General features: G+C 41.8%; 1 protein-coding gene across 1 annotated transcript in view; it reads left to right on the top strand.

Annotated features, from left to right (window-relative positions):
* The window catches only part of erf (Ets2 repressor factor), a 44,217-nt gene that overhangs the window by 25,433 nt on the left and 5,125 nt on the right, over positions 1-13,659 (top strand). The window contains exons 3-4 of the mRNA XM_038724516.1: positions 10,081-10,193; positions 12,700-13,595. Of these exons, the coding sequence (XP_038580444.1) occupies positions 10,081-10,193; positions 12,700-13,595 (1,009 nt within the window). The remainder of the gene's footprint in view (positions 1-10,080; positions 10,194-12,699; positions 13,596-13,659) is intronic.

The raw sequence follows: 13,659 nt of genomic DNA on the forward strand, positions 1-13,659 counted from the left end.
ATATATATAGAGATATCTAGATATATATATAGATAGATATATAGATAGATATATAGATATAGATATATAGATAGATATATAGATATATATATAGATATAGATATATAGAGATAGATAGATAGATAGATAGATATATAGAGAGATATAGAGATATATAGAGATATAGAGATATATATAGAGATATAGAGATATATATAGAGATATAGAGATATATAGATATAGATATAGAGATATATATAGAGAGATATAGATAGAGATATAGATATAGAGATATATATATAGATATAGATATAGAGATATATAGATATAGATATAGAGATATATATATAGATATAGATAGATAGATATAGAGATATATATATATAGATAGATAGATAGATATAGATATAGATAGATATAGATATATATATCAAGAGTTGGACAGCACCAGGCCTTGACATGATCCACACCTACTGGCTGAACAAACTAACTGCACTCCATGAACGCCTGGCAGCACAAATGAACCAACTGCTGATGGATGGGACCCACCCAGAATGGTTAACCCAAGGACAGACTGTCCTGATCATGAAGGATCCCCAGAAGGGACCAATCCCATCCAACTACCGGCCAATAACCTGCCTCTGCACAACATGGAAGCTCCTGTCAGGCATCATAGTGGCAAAGATGAGTAGGCACATGGCTCAATACATGGACAGGGCCCAGAATGGAATAGACAGTAATACCAGGGGAGCCAAGCACCAGCTACTGGTTGATAGAGCAGTCACTCAAGACTGCAAGACCTGGCAGACCAATCTGTGCACCGCCTGGATTGACTACAAGAACGCCTACGACTCAATGCCACATACATGGATACTGGAATGCTTGGAAATGTACAAGATCAACAGGACACTAATAGCCTTCATCAAGAACTCAATGGGGCTGTGCAAAACAAGTCTGGAAGCCAACTCAAAGCCAATTGCACAAGTCACCAGCAAGTGCGGCATATACCAAGGCGATGCACTATCACCGCTGCTGTTCTACATAGGCCTGAACCCTCTCAGCCAGATCATCAAGACCGGCTACGTATACCGGTTCCGAAGTGGAACAACCATCAGTCACCTTCTCTACATGGATGACATCAAGCTGTATGCCAGAAATGAGCGAGACATCGACTCACTGATCCACACTACCAGGATCTACAGCAACGACATTGGAATGTCTTTCGGACTGGACAAGTGTGGTCGAATGGTATCAAAAAGAGGGAAAATGATCAGAACCAAGGGGGTTGAACTACCAGAAGGCCACATTGCAGATGTTCAGGACAGCTACAAATACCTTGGGGTGCCGCAGGTTAACAGAAACCATGAGGAGGCAGCAAGAAGGTCCGCCACAGCCAAATACCTACAGAGAGTAAGGCAGGTCCTGAAAAGTCAACTGAATGGGAAGAACAAGATCCGAGCTATCAACACACATACACCCTGCCAGTCATCAGATACCCCGCTGGTATAATAAACTGGCCAAAGGAGGAGATAGAAGCCACTGAAATCAAGACAAGAAAGCTCCTCACAATGCATGGAGGGTTTCACCCCAAATCCAGCACCCTGAGACTGTACACCAAGCGTAGCGAGGGAGGCCGAGGGCTAGTGAGTGTCAAGACCACTGTCCAGGATGAAACGAAGAAGATCCAGGAGTACATCAGGAAGATGACCCCCAAAGATGAAGGGTTTAGTGAATACCTCAGGCAGCAGAAATCCGAGGGTGAGGACAAGGAAGATGAAGAACCTTCATGGAGGGACAGGCCGCTGCACGGCATGTAGCACAGACAAATAGAAGATGTGGCTGATATCAAGAAATCCTACCAGTGGCTGGAAAAGGCTGGACTGAAGGACAGCACAGAAGCACTAATCATGGCGGCACAAGAACAGGCACTCAGAGTACAAGATCAATAGAGGCTGGGGTCCACCACACCAGGCAGGACCCCAGGTGCAGACTGTGCAAGAATGCATTGAGACAGTACAGCACATAACAGCGGGGTGTAAGATGCAAGCAGAAAGTGCATACATGGAACGGTAGCTGTCATAGTGTACAGGAACATCTGCCATGAGTATGGGCTGGAAGTCCCAAGGTCCCAAAGACAGCAGAAGAAGGCTGCAGTGATAGATATGGCAAAGTGACAGCAGATTCCAGGTAAAACATCAGAGGTCTCTGTCCAGAAGAGTGCAGTCCTAGGAACAGCTAAGATACTGCACGGCTGGCTGAGCGATGCTGCCTATCACATGTGGTCCTTTTTCATGTCGAAGTCAAACAAAACGTGTAACAACCTCTGTGGTAAAGACAAATAACTATATCATGCAATGCACGCTGGACTTGTGACATGTGCAACAGAAAATCTACACATTATTTATTACATTTACGTTCTTCTACCCATTATTTCAGGTTATTCCATTGTGCAGTGCGCTTGAGATCAGTGCTACCACACACATGCCCACAAAGCGTCTGATTGTGGTCAACATGTCAAAACACCGCCACTGATTGATTGTGAGACTAAACAAAATGCATCATGGGATTGCCAGTGGGCGTCTAGCAAGCATGCTAACAACAATAACGATTTTAACTGAAGAAAGATGGATAAATAATCACAGAAGACGTTTGGTGGTGGATGCATCTTTATGGATTAATTTTACAAAGTCTCCAAAAAGACAACGGACTTCAAGGTAGGATTACAACGCTTCTGAGAGCGATACGATTGCACCAGAGCACTCGTTGAAACGGCGTAACAGTAACCTTCCGGTAAACAAACAAACAAAAAAAGTAAGTCTCTAGCATGCAGCGTTCCAGAGATATTAAGGATGACATATTACATAAGCTTTGATGTCGGTTGCGACATCGTCGACCTGGCAGTGTTAATACTAGCTAGTAATGGTTTTGGATGAGATTTGTCATTTAGGAGCAATGTGTTAACATATAGAAAAGACTTTGGTGACTGAGGACATTTAAGGCTCGAAACTAACTTTTTTACCACCTTCCCAAAACATACGGCCTTGTGAGTGCAGGCATCAGCCAATACCGCTGACATTCTTTTTCAAGTATCCTTTGTTAATCTAAGTGTTAACTAATGATTCACATGTCACAGGAACAATTATAAGAGATTTTTTTACGTTTTTCCTCATTAGTATTGGTTGTGTGCAGCCTTAAATTTTGCACCAACAGTTTGGAGTTTAAAGTTTTGTATCTTATTTCTCAGACCTTTTTATAACTGGGTGAATTTCAGCTCAATTACAACGGGGTCTAAGAATAAAAGAGTTGGTGTTTTGTCGTGAATTGTGCATCTGCACTGTGTGCAAAAACTCCACGGTGACAGCAGATTTAGAAACGCACACCTTCACCCTCCGCAGAGCACATGTGGGATGGTGCAGAGTTTTATTTAGCTGCCAGTCTGTTCTCTCATTGTCATGTACACACACACACACACACACACACACACACACACACACTCACTCTCTCTCACGCACACGCTGCTAGTCATCAGTGTCGCCTCCTGTGTTGTAGGTTGGTGTGGGTTATAGTTTGCCATGGTGATGACTAGTTACACTGCCTCATCACCACACACACACACACACACACACACACACACACACACACACACACACACACACACACAAACTTAACACCTTGTTATATGTCAGCCCTCCTCCAGCCCATCTGTGTCTTGTTTGTTTCTTAAACCTTTTTTTTGTCTTCGACCCTCCATATGACTGCGTTTTTAAAGACACCCAACCTTTTCTGAACTTGTATATGAAAATGTTTTAACACATTTGTCGACCAGAATGAAGTAAACGGTATTATTTGTTTGTTAGTTTATTTAACAGGGACAATACAGATAAAGGGTGTCTGGCTGAAGCTGGTTAGGGATTAAATTATTTATTTCATTTAGAGACATATCGAAAGACCAGCTAGTGACTGAAAACAGACGGTTTTCATATTAATCGGCCATGACCGATTGGTGTGACTGGCACAGAATCGGATATGTGACACTGATGGACCGATCAGTGTCACATATCCGATTCTGTGCCGGTCACATGCTGCGCTGCACAATGTTTCACGTCATGTGCACCGTGGTACAGAAACACACACTAAAATATGTCGTCAGCATGGATGTTTTTCACCGTGAGCGAATTTGTAATAACTGTAAGGCCAAAATAAGCTGTCTTACCCTACAAACATACTTTACAAGGCGGGCCACCCAGGTATATAAACGGTAGCCACAGTAGGCCCTATTGGTATTTTAGCACTTTGCAGAGAAACACAGAAAGAGAGAGAGAGACGTTATCTGGTGTTACGTTAGAAGATGCAGACACGGTAGATATTTTACACACAGACCAGATAAAGCAACAGTGAACACACCTGTTGGTGCCGATGTCATTCAGTACCTCGTTGGTCTCGATCGGTAATAACACCAAGCCTCCTCCACATGCGGCTCACCTGCTGCTTTGAAAACAGAATCGCAGGTAAAGAAATCAGAGTGTTTTGGGCGACTTTATAAAACTGCTGACGAATCAAGTCAACAGAGCAGAGACCTATAGGGAGAGAGAAACAGAGAGAGCGGGGGGGTGCGGGTTTGTCTTTGTCTGAAGGGAAAAGCAAGATGAGCAGATCAGTGAGCATGCGCTGAAATACGTTGGATAATTAAGTAGAATTAAAATGGAGAATAAGAAACAACTTACAAATAAGGTGATGTATTCTTTCAAATAAAATATTCAAATATACCCCCAGTAGGTTACTGTCATGCTGTGGGAAACACTGGGTGTTAAGGTCAAGTGACTTGCGCAGCATACTTAATACTGTAATTTATTTCCATTTTATTTGTACAAAAAAGCTCTGTCCAGTAATCTCAAAATTAAACATGGCCACTAAAGGCCTTGTATTCTTGAGAAGGAATTAAGCCCACAAAGGTTTAACAGTAAATGAATAGTAAATTTAATGCAGGAGCAGCTACTTTCTCTCTGGTCTCAGCAAATTTTTTACATCAAGGACCAGCTGGAGCTAAACTTTGTTGTGAATGTCTTTTCTGTGGTTTGAAAACCTTTTTTTGATATGAATGAAGAGCTGTTAATTTCTTCTGAAGTCTTTGGAAGGAAGTTCTCTCTGTAAGATGTGATGTCTTTGATTGATGATTCTCTGCGTCTTTGAAGTGAGTGTGCATTGGTAAACATGTGTGTGGAGACATGCAAGTCTGTGAGTATGTGTGTGTTCAATACATAGAGGGTTAGTCTAAACAGTTAAAGTCCTTTTCTAGTTCATTTGAAGGAAGTTCAAATGGTCTTCAAAGAGTAAGAGGCCTGAAGCAAGCCTGGGCCCGGTATGTGAGACTGGCTTTCCCATATTGACTCAGTACTCTGTGTGTGTGTATGTGTGCGCGCGCATGCGTGTGTGTGTTCATTCCTTTCACATGTATATGCTTGAACTTTCCCCAACTTGTTCAAAGTGCCATCGATCTAGCCACACGTCTGTGAACATTATGTCCCTCCAGCTTTTACTGCACATACAGGCCTGATATTGTTGACACTCACTCACAAATACTGCTGTTTACCTCCTACAGTGTGTGTGTGTGTGTGTGTGTGTGTGTGTAAAATATATAATCTCCCCCTCTTTTATATGCCGCATGTTTTCCGTGTATGCTTGCCATGTACATGTTACTTCCCACCTGTACAGAGCTCTCAAGTACTGCACCTCAGCACAAATTTAAGTACCTGCCATTTGCTTGTGTTTTTTCCTTGTTGTGATACTTCATTCTTCATGTCAGCTATATTTCAGAGAGACATAATCTTCTTTTAAAGCCATTGTCATCAGGTGACAATTAAACCTACTTTGCAAAATAAGGTTTTATATGTAAAAAATTGATAAGCAAAAGAATTACTCAATGGCAGTGATTTAACTTAATAATTTAAATACTCTACACAGAAATTCTAATTGCAGAACTTTAAAGGAGGAGTATTCTCTTATTATACTGTATGTTTACAACTTCACTCAAAGGTTAAAGAACATTTTCCACCTCTCCAAGCCCCTATACATTTAAATGTATAATTGAAATGACCTTAAGCCACTGTAACTGTATGAACACTGTGTGTTCTGAAATGGTTCAAATAACTGCTCTAATTTGTTCTGTGTGTGCTTGCGTATGTTTTCTGAATGCATTGTATGTTTGAGCCTGTGTGTCTGCTGTGTTATCTGCCTGCTTCTTTGTGGGTTTGTGCCTGTATTTCATGGGATGGTGTGGGCGTGCATAGTAGTCTGCTCTGTCAGTAGAGGCCCTTCACTCATTGAGTCACAGAGGGACTGGATGAGCTCCTGGTTCACACACTACTCTGTTCTGTATTGTAACGAACTCCAGTGACTAATACTCTGATCACACTGATACAGCTGGACACGGATTCATCATTATGACAAGTATTGTATTCAGGATTATTGTGTGTGTTTTTTAATCTGTACCTACTAGTGTGTAGTTGTCATCCATCATTTTGTAGCTCTGGAAGGCAAAGAAAGGTCCAGCATGAAGGATTTTAACTTGGCAAAGTTAAATAGCATTTTGCAAATGCTTCCTAGAATTGGTTTTATCAAAGTGTGAACCTCCAGGTCTGAAAAGTGAAACCAATGCGGAAGTGCCTTAAGGGCCATTAGAGTAAAATACACAAAAAAGTAGGGGCTGCTTTAGGGCGTGGCTACCTTGTGATTCACTAGTCACTACCACAGCGACCTGTCAGGCGTGGCAATGCTTATCCCTCCCCAGCCCCACCCTCTCGTCCAAGTACAGTCACTTCTGGTTCTAAAAAACCAAGATGGTGTCTGCCATTATGTCAAACCTGAGCCTTCAGAACAGCGGTCCACAAACCAGTGCTACAACCACTTCTTTTATACAGTCTGTGGTTTTATCGCATTTATAGAAAAAGGGACTTAAATGTTGGGTTATTGTGTTAACATTAATCACTTCAGAGATGTGTAATTCTTTTTCTATTTACCATTACATTTTATTACTGTAGTTTTACCTGTACATGAGTAATAATGTTTGTTATATCACAAATGTTACATAAGTGGCCAAGCATAAGCTATTGATCTTGTTAGATAGCTGGATATAAAAAGAAATATAGATTGATGAATGCAAAAGGTAGATTTATTTGTGATTTTACAACACGGTTGTATAATGAGATGAAGTTTGTAGTTCTCTTTATGCTGCTCATAAAAGCAAGTTATATTCTGAAATAACAGTATTTTGCATGGTGCTGGGATGAGTTACCCGAACTGATATATTCCCAGTTTATCCGGTATGATTTTACATTCAGCTTTTTCTGCTGCTGGAGAACAGCTCAGTTATAACTCGAGATATGTTTACAATTCTTAGTCAAGCAAATCTGTATTTTTTTTTTCTGTATGTGATCATGATTCTACTGGAAATGATGAACAAAGTATTTCATATACCGGAATGAAGTGGCCAGTCTCGTTGAATGAGAGACAGTGATTTAGAAGTTTTTACGTAAAGAAATATGAATGTGCTTTTGTCCTGAGGCTATCGGTGAGTCACAATGATCCATTTTATCTTTTAGATGAGTCGTCAGCAGCTCGCTATTCACTCTTCTACATCGCTGTGTGTATTGACGATGACTAATGCACTCTAATGGAGCTGCCTGCGTAAAGGCCAAATCACAACGGCTGTCTCACTTCCTTAAGTAATCACAGTGAGACTTTGAATCTAACTGTGTTCACATTGTGAGCAGCTTGTTTAATTGTGTGCTGTGTGCATTGAGTAATATAGAATTACCATGCAGGTAATGCTTTGTGCAGCAACACTATGGTTTCTGATGTTTCACTTTTGTCTTCTGTAATATCACATTGTTATGTATCATTTAAAATAGCCAACTAGCAAACGCCAATTCAGTAACATTAAACACAAAAAGTTAGTTAGGTTGTGGTGGGAATCTTTGGCTTCTATTCTGATTATTGGTGTTAAATTCAAATTCTCGATTCAAAACGATTGTTGATTCAATAAAAAGAAAGGGTGGGCATTATATTTTGGCTCTCACTTGTGTTTGTTTTTGTCATTGTCTGACTAACTGGAAAAAAAAACATTTTCTTTTTTTTTTGATGAACTACCTGATTACTCCACTATGGGCCTGATTTACTAAAGGTTTGCATGAGTAAAAACGTGTGCAAACTTGATATCTCCAGCAAATTAACACGTAAGCTTATCTGCTAACGGTGTGCACACAGAATGATGTCTTTCAAAAGTGCAAAATAGAACCTGTTCATTTAGTACTTTTGCCTTAATGAATATGCAATTTGGGGCGTTTCAATTTTATTGTGCAAAGTAGTGGGAGGGTAACATGCAAAAATGTTAATTTACTACATGCAATGTGATCTAACGAGCCTAAACACAATTTCATGTGAGTGCAACAGCATCTGTATTTAATACGTTTGAAAGGAAGGTGCAAACGGCCAAGTGTTGTGCAGAGATGGCTGCTGTTATCGTTGCAAGAAGGAGACACAGCCATAATGAAAGAAAACAAAGAGAAATTAACAATATTAGATAATGTTATTCTATAGGCTATCCAGTGTATTGAAATAAAATTATTTTATATTAACTATATGAATTGAATTGGTTTTTTTTTTGTATTTTCCTTTGAAATTATTCCTTTGCTCTAGCAATACTGTTGTATTAACATTCCTGTCACTAAAGCGAATTTAGTTTCGACCTGACTTATTTTCTCGTGAGATGGAAGCATTTAGGAAGTTGCGTAGCGCTGCGGAGAGCCCCCAGCTGCAGTAATGCATGGATCGCGTGTAAAATTCATCCAGCCAGAGGGAACGATCATCAACTGTTCACAGCGCGCCAGTCGTAATAGCTACACAACCCATTGTAGGTCTTGGAGAGGGAATGGGGCGTACAGGGCGAGGGACAGGAGTTTGCAGAGCAACCAGGCACGGTACGGGCGGTCGGTGATTGTTCCCTCTGGCTGGATGAAGCACAATCTGCTGACATTTCCTTGCGTCTGGGTCGTTCCAGCATACTGTAGCTGTTTCTGTTGGGGTTTCCCAAAGCAGTTTTTCAGGTGTGCTGTCCCAAGTACTTAGTGCAATCTCAGGCAGGATGAGCAGGTACATACGATTTCCACATACTCGGGACGCACTGAACGAAACAAACCAAGGTTTTTACGCTGTGGCTGTTTCCCTCCCGACTCTCCATGGCAGAAACCATTAAAACACGCAAAACCCTCATTTAAATACGGCCACCTCCATTGTGTTTGTTGTAATCTACGCAGTAATTCTTAGTAAATTACCCATAACAGGTACTAAAATTGCAAGTGCAATATTTTAGAATGCACACGCAATTTAGTACTCTTTATTCGGGATGTTAGTAAATTGGGCCCTATGTGTGCACTGTGCCCTCGTGGTTGAGCCCCGCCGTTTTCGTTCCATCAACATAACATTATTACAAAATCGATTTTTGACATTTATGTAGAGGCCTGTGCCGACTGAGTTCAGAGCTTACTAGTGACCCCAAGGTGGAATGCAGTTGTCGTCCATGTGTTTGGGGCATGTTCTCCTTTATTCATCGAAATAAAAGTTCAATTTTAACAACTGAAAACCCCCTAATGGCTCTTATTATCTTTTTATCCATTTTACAATGCTATGCAGAACTGCTCACCATAATTACTTCACATTGGTTGGTAAGTGCAGATTTGATAGGCTAGTAACCCTACACACTGCGGCCAACCCAGCCAACAAGATTACAAAAGGTCCACATATGAGTCAGCTGTTAGTTTATTCAGTTCTATGGGAAAGTAATGGACTATGGTAATGTGTCAGTCATTTTGGTTGCACTGTGAATAATCACTGGCTGGCTATGCGACTGAGTTGTTGTTTGCCATGCAGGAGAAATCTTATTTTAATTCATAGTTTCAGCCGGAAAATATGTTTAAAAAGTGTACTTCATCCATGAATTCACACTTAAATATTCTAAAACTAAATGTGGCCACAGTTAGAGGTTTACCACATGTTGCTGATAAGTATTTAAAGATTGTAACACGCTGTCCATCCTTCTCTCTTTAGATACTACTACAACAAGAGGATCCTTCACAAGACCAAAGGGAAGCGGTTCACCTACAAGTTCAACTTCAACAAACTAGTGCTGGTCAACTACCCCTTCATCGACATGGGCTCTGGTACGCACACGCTCACATTTTATGTATTATGTATTACTCACATTTATGTATTTTATTGTAAATCAATACATGATGCGTTTAGCACACTCTCTGGCATTGTATAGCATCAGACACTGAAGAGTAGACGACTCGTAGGAGTTCAAGTGTCTTAAGATGTCTGTGTTATAATTTACAAGGGTTGTGTCAATGTATTAAAAAAACACTTAACCAGGGCTTTTGGTTTTTGAAATTATTGAAAGCTGAAATTTCTTTCTTTTTCTGCCCCAATGACATCCCTTGGCATCTGAAATACTTTTCTTTGAAAATGATGAATCACATTTGAGAGCTAGGACTTGTTCAAGGCTTGTAAGCTAAGGTTATTGGCCTTCAGGTGTCTGTGAATTCGAGGCCCTTTTGTGTGAATTACCGAACTTGACTTTGCAATTAATTTTCTTACATCCATAAACTCTGATTTAAAAAAATCACCTTTTAATTACAGCGAGCCAGCCACTTTTTTCAAAGACAAGCATGTGCAGTCGTCTGCAGAGACAGCTTTCGAGCAAAACCCCCACATATTATATATAAACGAGACATTCAAATGTTATTGTCTGAGACATTTTCCAGTCTGTGTGGTGGGCAACTTAACAATTTACTTGCCAAAGATAAAAGTTATCGGCAAAGACTTTGCGTAAAGAAGTTTTGCAGCCAGTCCTCGTCACAATCTAAACACTGCATTTAGTATAATCAAATCATATTCACATCAAGTATTTCTAAAAAGAAAAATCTGTCAGACACCATCCTAATAGAAGTGCATGTCATATACACAAACAAAATTTGGGTGTAGTTTGTGTGCATGTATCTGCCTGGTTACTTGTGTGCGTGCGTGCGTGCGTGCGTGCGTGTCTTCTGAGACATCAGTGTGCCACGTCCCAGTTTATCCCTCTCCTCCCATCCTCTGAAGTCGTCTCTCGTTCTGGTCCCGGCCACCCAGTATAAACACGGCCCATATGGAGCGTTGGATACTGGGTGACATAAGTGCAGCACAAAACTTTAATTATAGCCTCTGTGTGATGTGGCCCACACACTGACATGTTGTGATATGATGGTTTCATATGATGGTTACACACATACACACACATGCCCATGTCAGTCTGGATTGTTACGCACACAACATGGACACTACATAAACAAGCATGCAGTTTTTTTCTCCTCATCGTCTCTGACACATGGCTGTTAGATGTGTGTTGTTTTTTTTTAAACAGAGACACACACACACACACACACACACACACACACACAGTGGTACTGGAAAAAAAGGAACCCAACCCATGTTTGTGATGGCAGTAAGAGCGACTTTTCCAATATTTAATTCTGGCACGTGCACGGATGCCAAGAATTTATTGCAGTGCCACAATCTCCCTGGCAGAAGAGAGAGAGAGCGGGAGGAGGGGTTGAAAGAGAAGGGAATTTGTGGCTTTGTGTAACCAAGGGTTTTTCTTTCTGTGTGCTTGTGACTCTCTGGGTAAAATAGTTTGAGTTATGGGAGACATGTGACCTACTCTCATTAGTTGCTTTCCCCTTTCTCTTCAGTTTAAAGAGCTGGTTCATTCAAAAATAATAAAAAATAAAAACATTTTGTCAATTAGCCCCAGTGATTTTTAGCCATGCAGATTGTTTTGGTGTTAATGGAATTTCTTTTTTAATGCTTTTAGCATTACAAAAATCAACAGTAGCATCTCCTTCTACAAGCAATGTTCTGGTTACTCTTGATAATCCACAAAACTCACTGTCATCCATTTTCATTAGACCCGCTTTCTACCAGAGAAATGGCTTAAAAAGCTCTATGCAGACGCTATTCTATCAATAACGTAGAATAACATGGACTGTGGTTCTGGGGGAAAAAAACAATGTCACTTTGAGCACCATAAATTACAGCCAATATGCTTCCATTGCTTAGGGATGGAAGCAGAAATCTCAGGGACTAAAATCTCATAAACTAAACATCATTAGAGATAAGGGAGAATAGTGCGTTTCTTCATAATTCCCAGAGAGCAAAACATCACCTCTGAGCTTGGCGCTGTTCCACTAGCTTCTGTGACTCAATATGATCTCTCATTGAGTGGTTTATTTCTGAAAAACTAAAGCATGTTCCAGGGATTTACTCACTGTAAAATGAACATCTAATAACAGTATCTGCTTTTATAAGTTTAACAATATACATTTGTGAACTTTTAGCTGTCTAAAGTTGTATGAATAAACATACGCTCTTGCTGCTCTGCTATGATCGCGATGAGAAATATTAAATTAAAGGTGATAATAGGTAGAATAAATGTACAATCACTGTTTAAAACAAAATCAATGACTGCCTTATGCCGTGTTATGTGTCAGAGCTTTGAGTGAGGTTTTGTATGTATTTGGTTTTTATAAGATTGTGAGCCTGATTTTTATTTTCTCATTTCTTTCAATCTTCATTTTTTTACATTGTTGGATTTAACTAGCTCACCCTCACGTGTTTTCTTCCTCACAGGTCGGGGAGTCCCTCAGAGTGCCCCTCCAGTGCCAACCGGAGGCACCCACTTCCGTTTCCCTCCGTCCACACCGTCAGAAGTCCTCTCATCCAGTGAGGAGCTGCGCAGCCCAGGCATGTTCAGCAGCGTGGCTCGCCGCATGGCCCGCGGCTCTGTGAGCGACTGCAGCGATGGCACCTCCACCAATTCGGAGCTGGAAGAGGCTGTTGGGGCCGATGAGCGAGGCGTGGGGCCTGAGAGGGCTTTCAGGGGCCTGCTTCCTCACCGCCTGCCTCACGATTCTCTCTTCAGGGTCTACGGCGGGGGCCCGAACCCAGCAGGGCTTGTCAGACCTTCCCACAGGGTCCACCCAGATCCTCTGTCTCCATTCCCTGTCTCCCCCCTGCCTGGCCCCGGGGGTCTTCTAGCCCCAACTCTGTCCCCAGCCCTGTCCATGACCCCTACCCCCCACCTGCCCTACACCCCCTCCCCCTCCATGTCTTCTCCCATGATGGGCTCTCACTTCTCCTTCAACCCGGAGGACATGAAGCACTACCTGCAGGCCCACACCCAGTCCGTCTACAACTACCACCTCAGCCCCCGAGCCTTCCTCCACTACCCCAACATCATCATCCCTCAGCCCCATCGCCCCACCCTGGAGAAGCCGGCCGCCCACCACCTCCACGGCCCACCCCTGCCGCTCTCTCATTCGCTTGGCCAGCAGCCGGGAGGTGGTGAGGAGGGTCAGCTGCACCCGTCACCGTTTAAGTTCAAGCTGCAGCCGCCTCCGCTTGGGCGCAAACAGAAGGATTCTGGGAGCTCATTGGCTGCTTCTTCTTGCTCCTCTTCATCCAGCCAGTCCTCCTCATTCACAGGGTCTGGTCAGATATCCAACGCAGGACCTCCTAAGATCAAGGTGAGACTGCACATAACACACAAAGACTCACACACAGAATGAATAAGATCTGGCCGGAGTCATA

This window comes from Micropterus salmoides, unplaced genomic scaffold, assembly GCF_014851395.1.
Source record: "Micropterus salmoides isolate LMB-PRFRI ecotype aquatic unplaced genomic scaffold, ASM1485139v1 Ms_hic_scaffold_17, whole genome shotgun sequence".
Taxonomy (NCBI): Eukaryota; Metazoa; Chordata; class Actinopteri; order Centrarchiformes; family Centrarchidae; genus Micropterus; species Micropterus salmoides.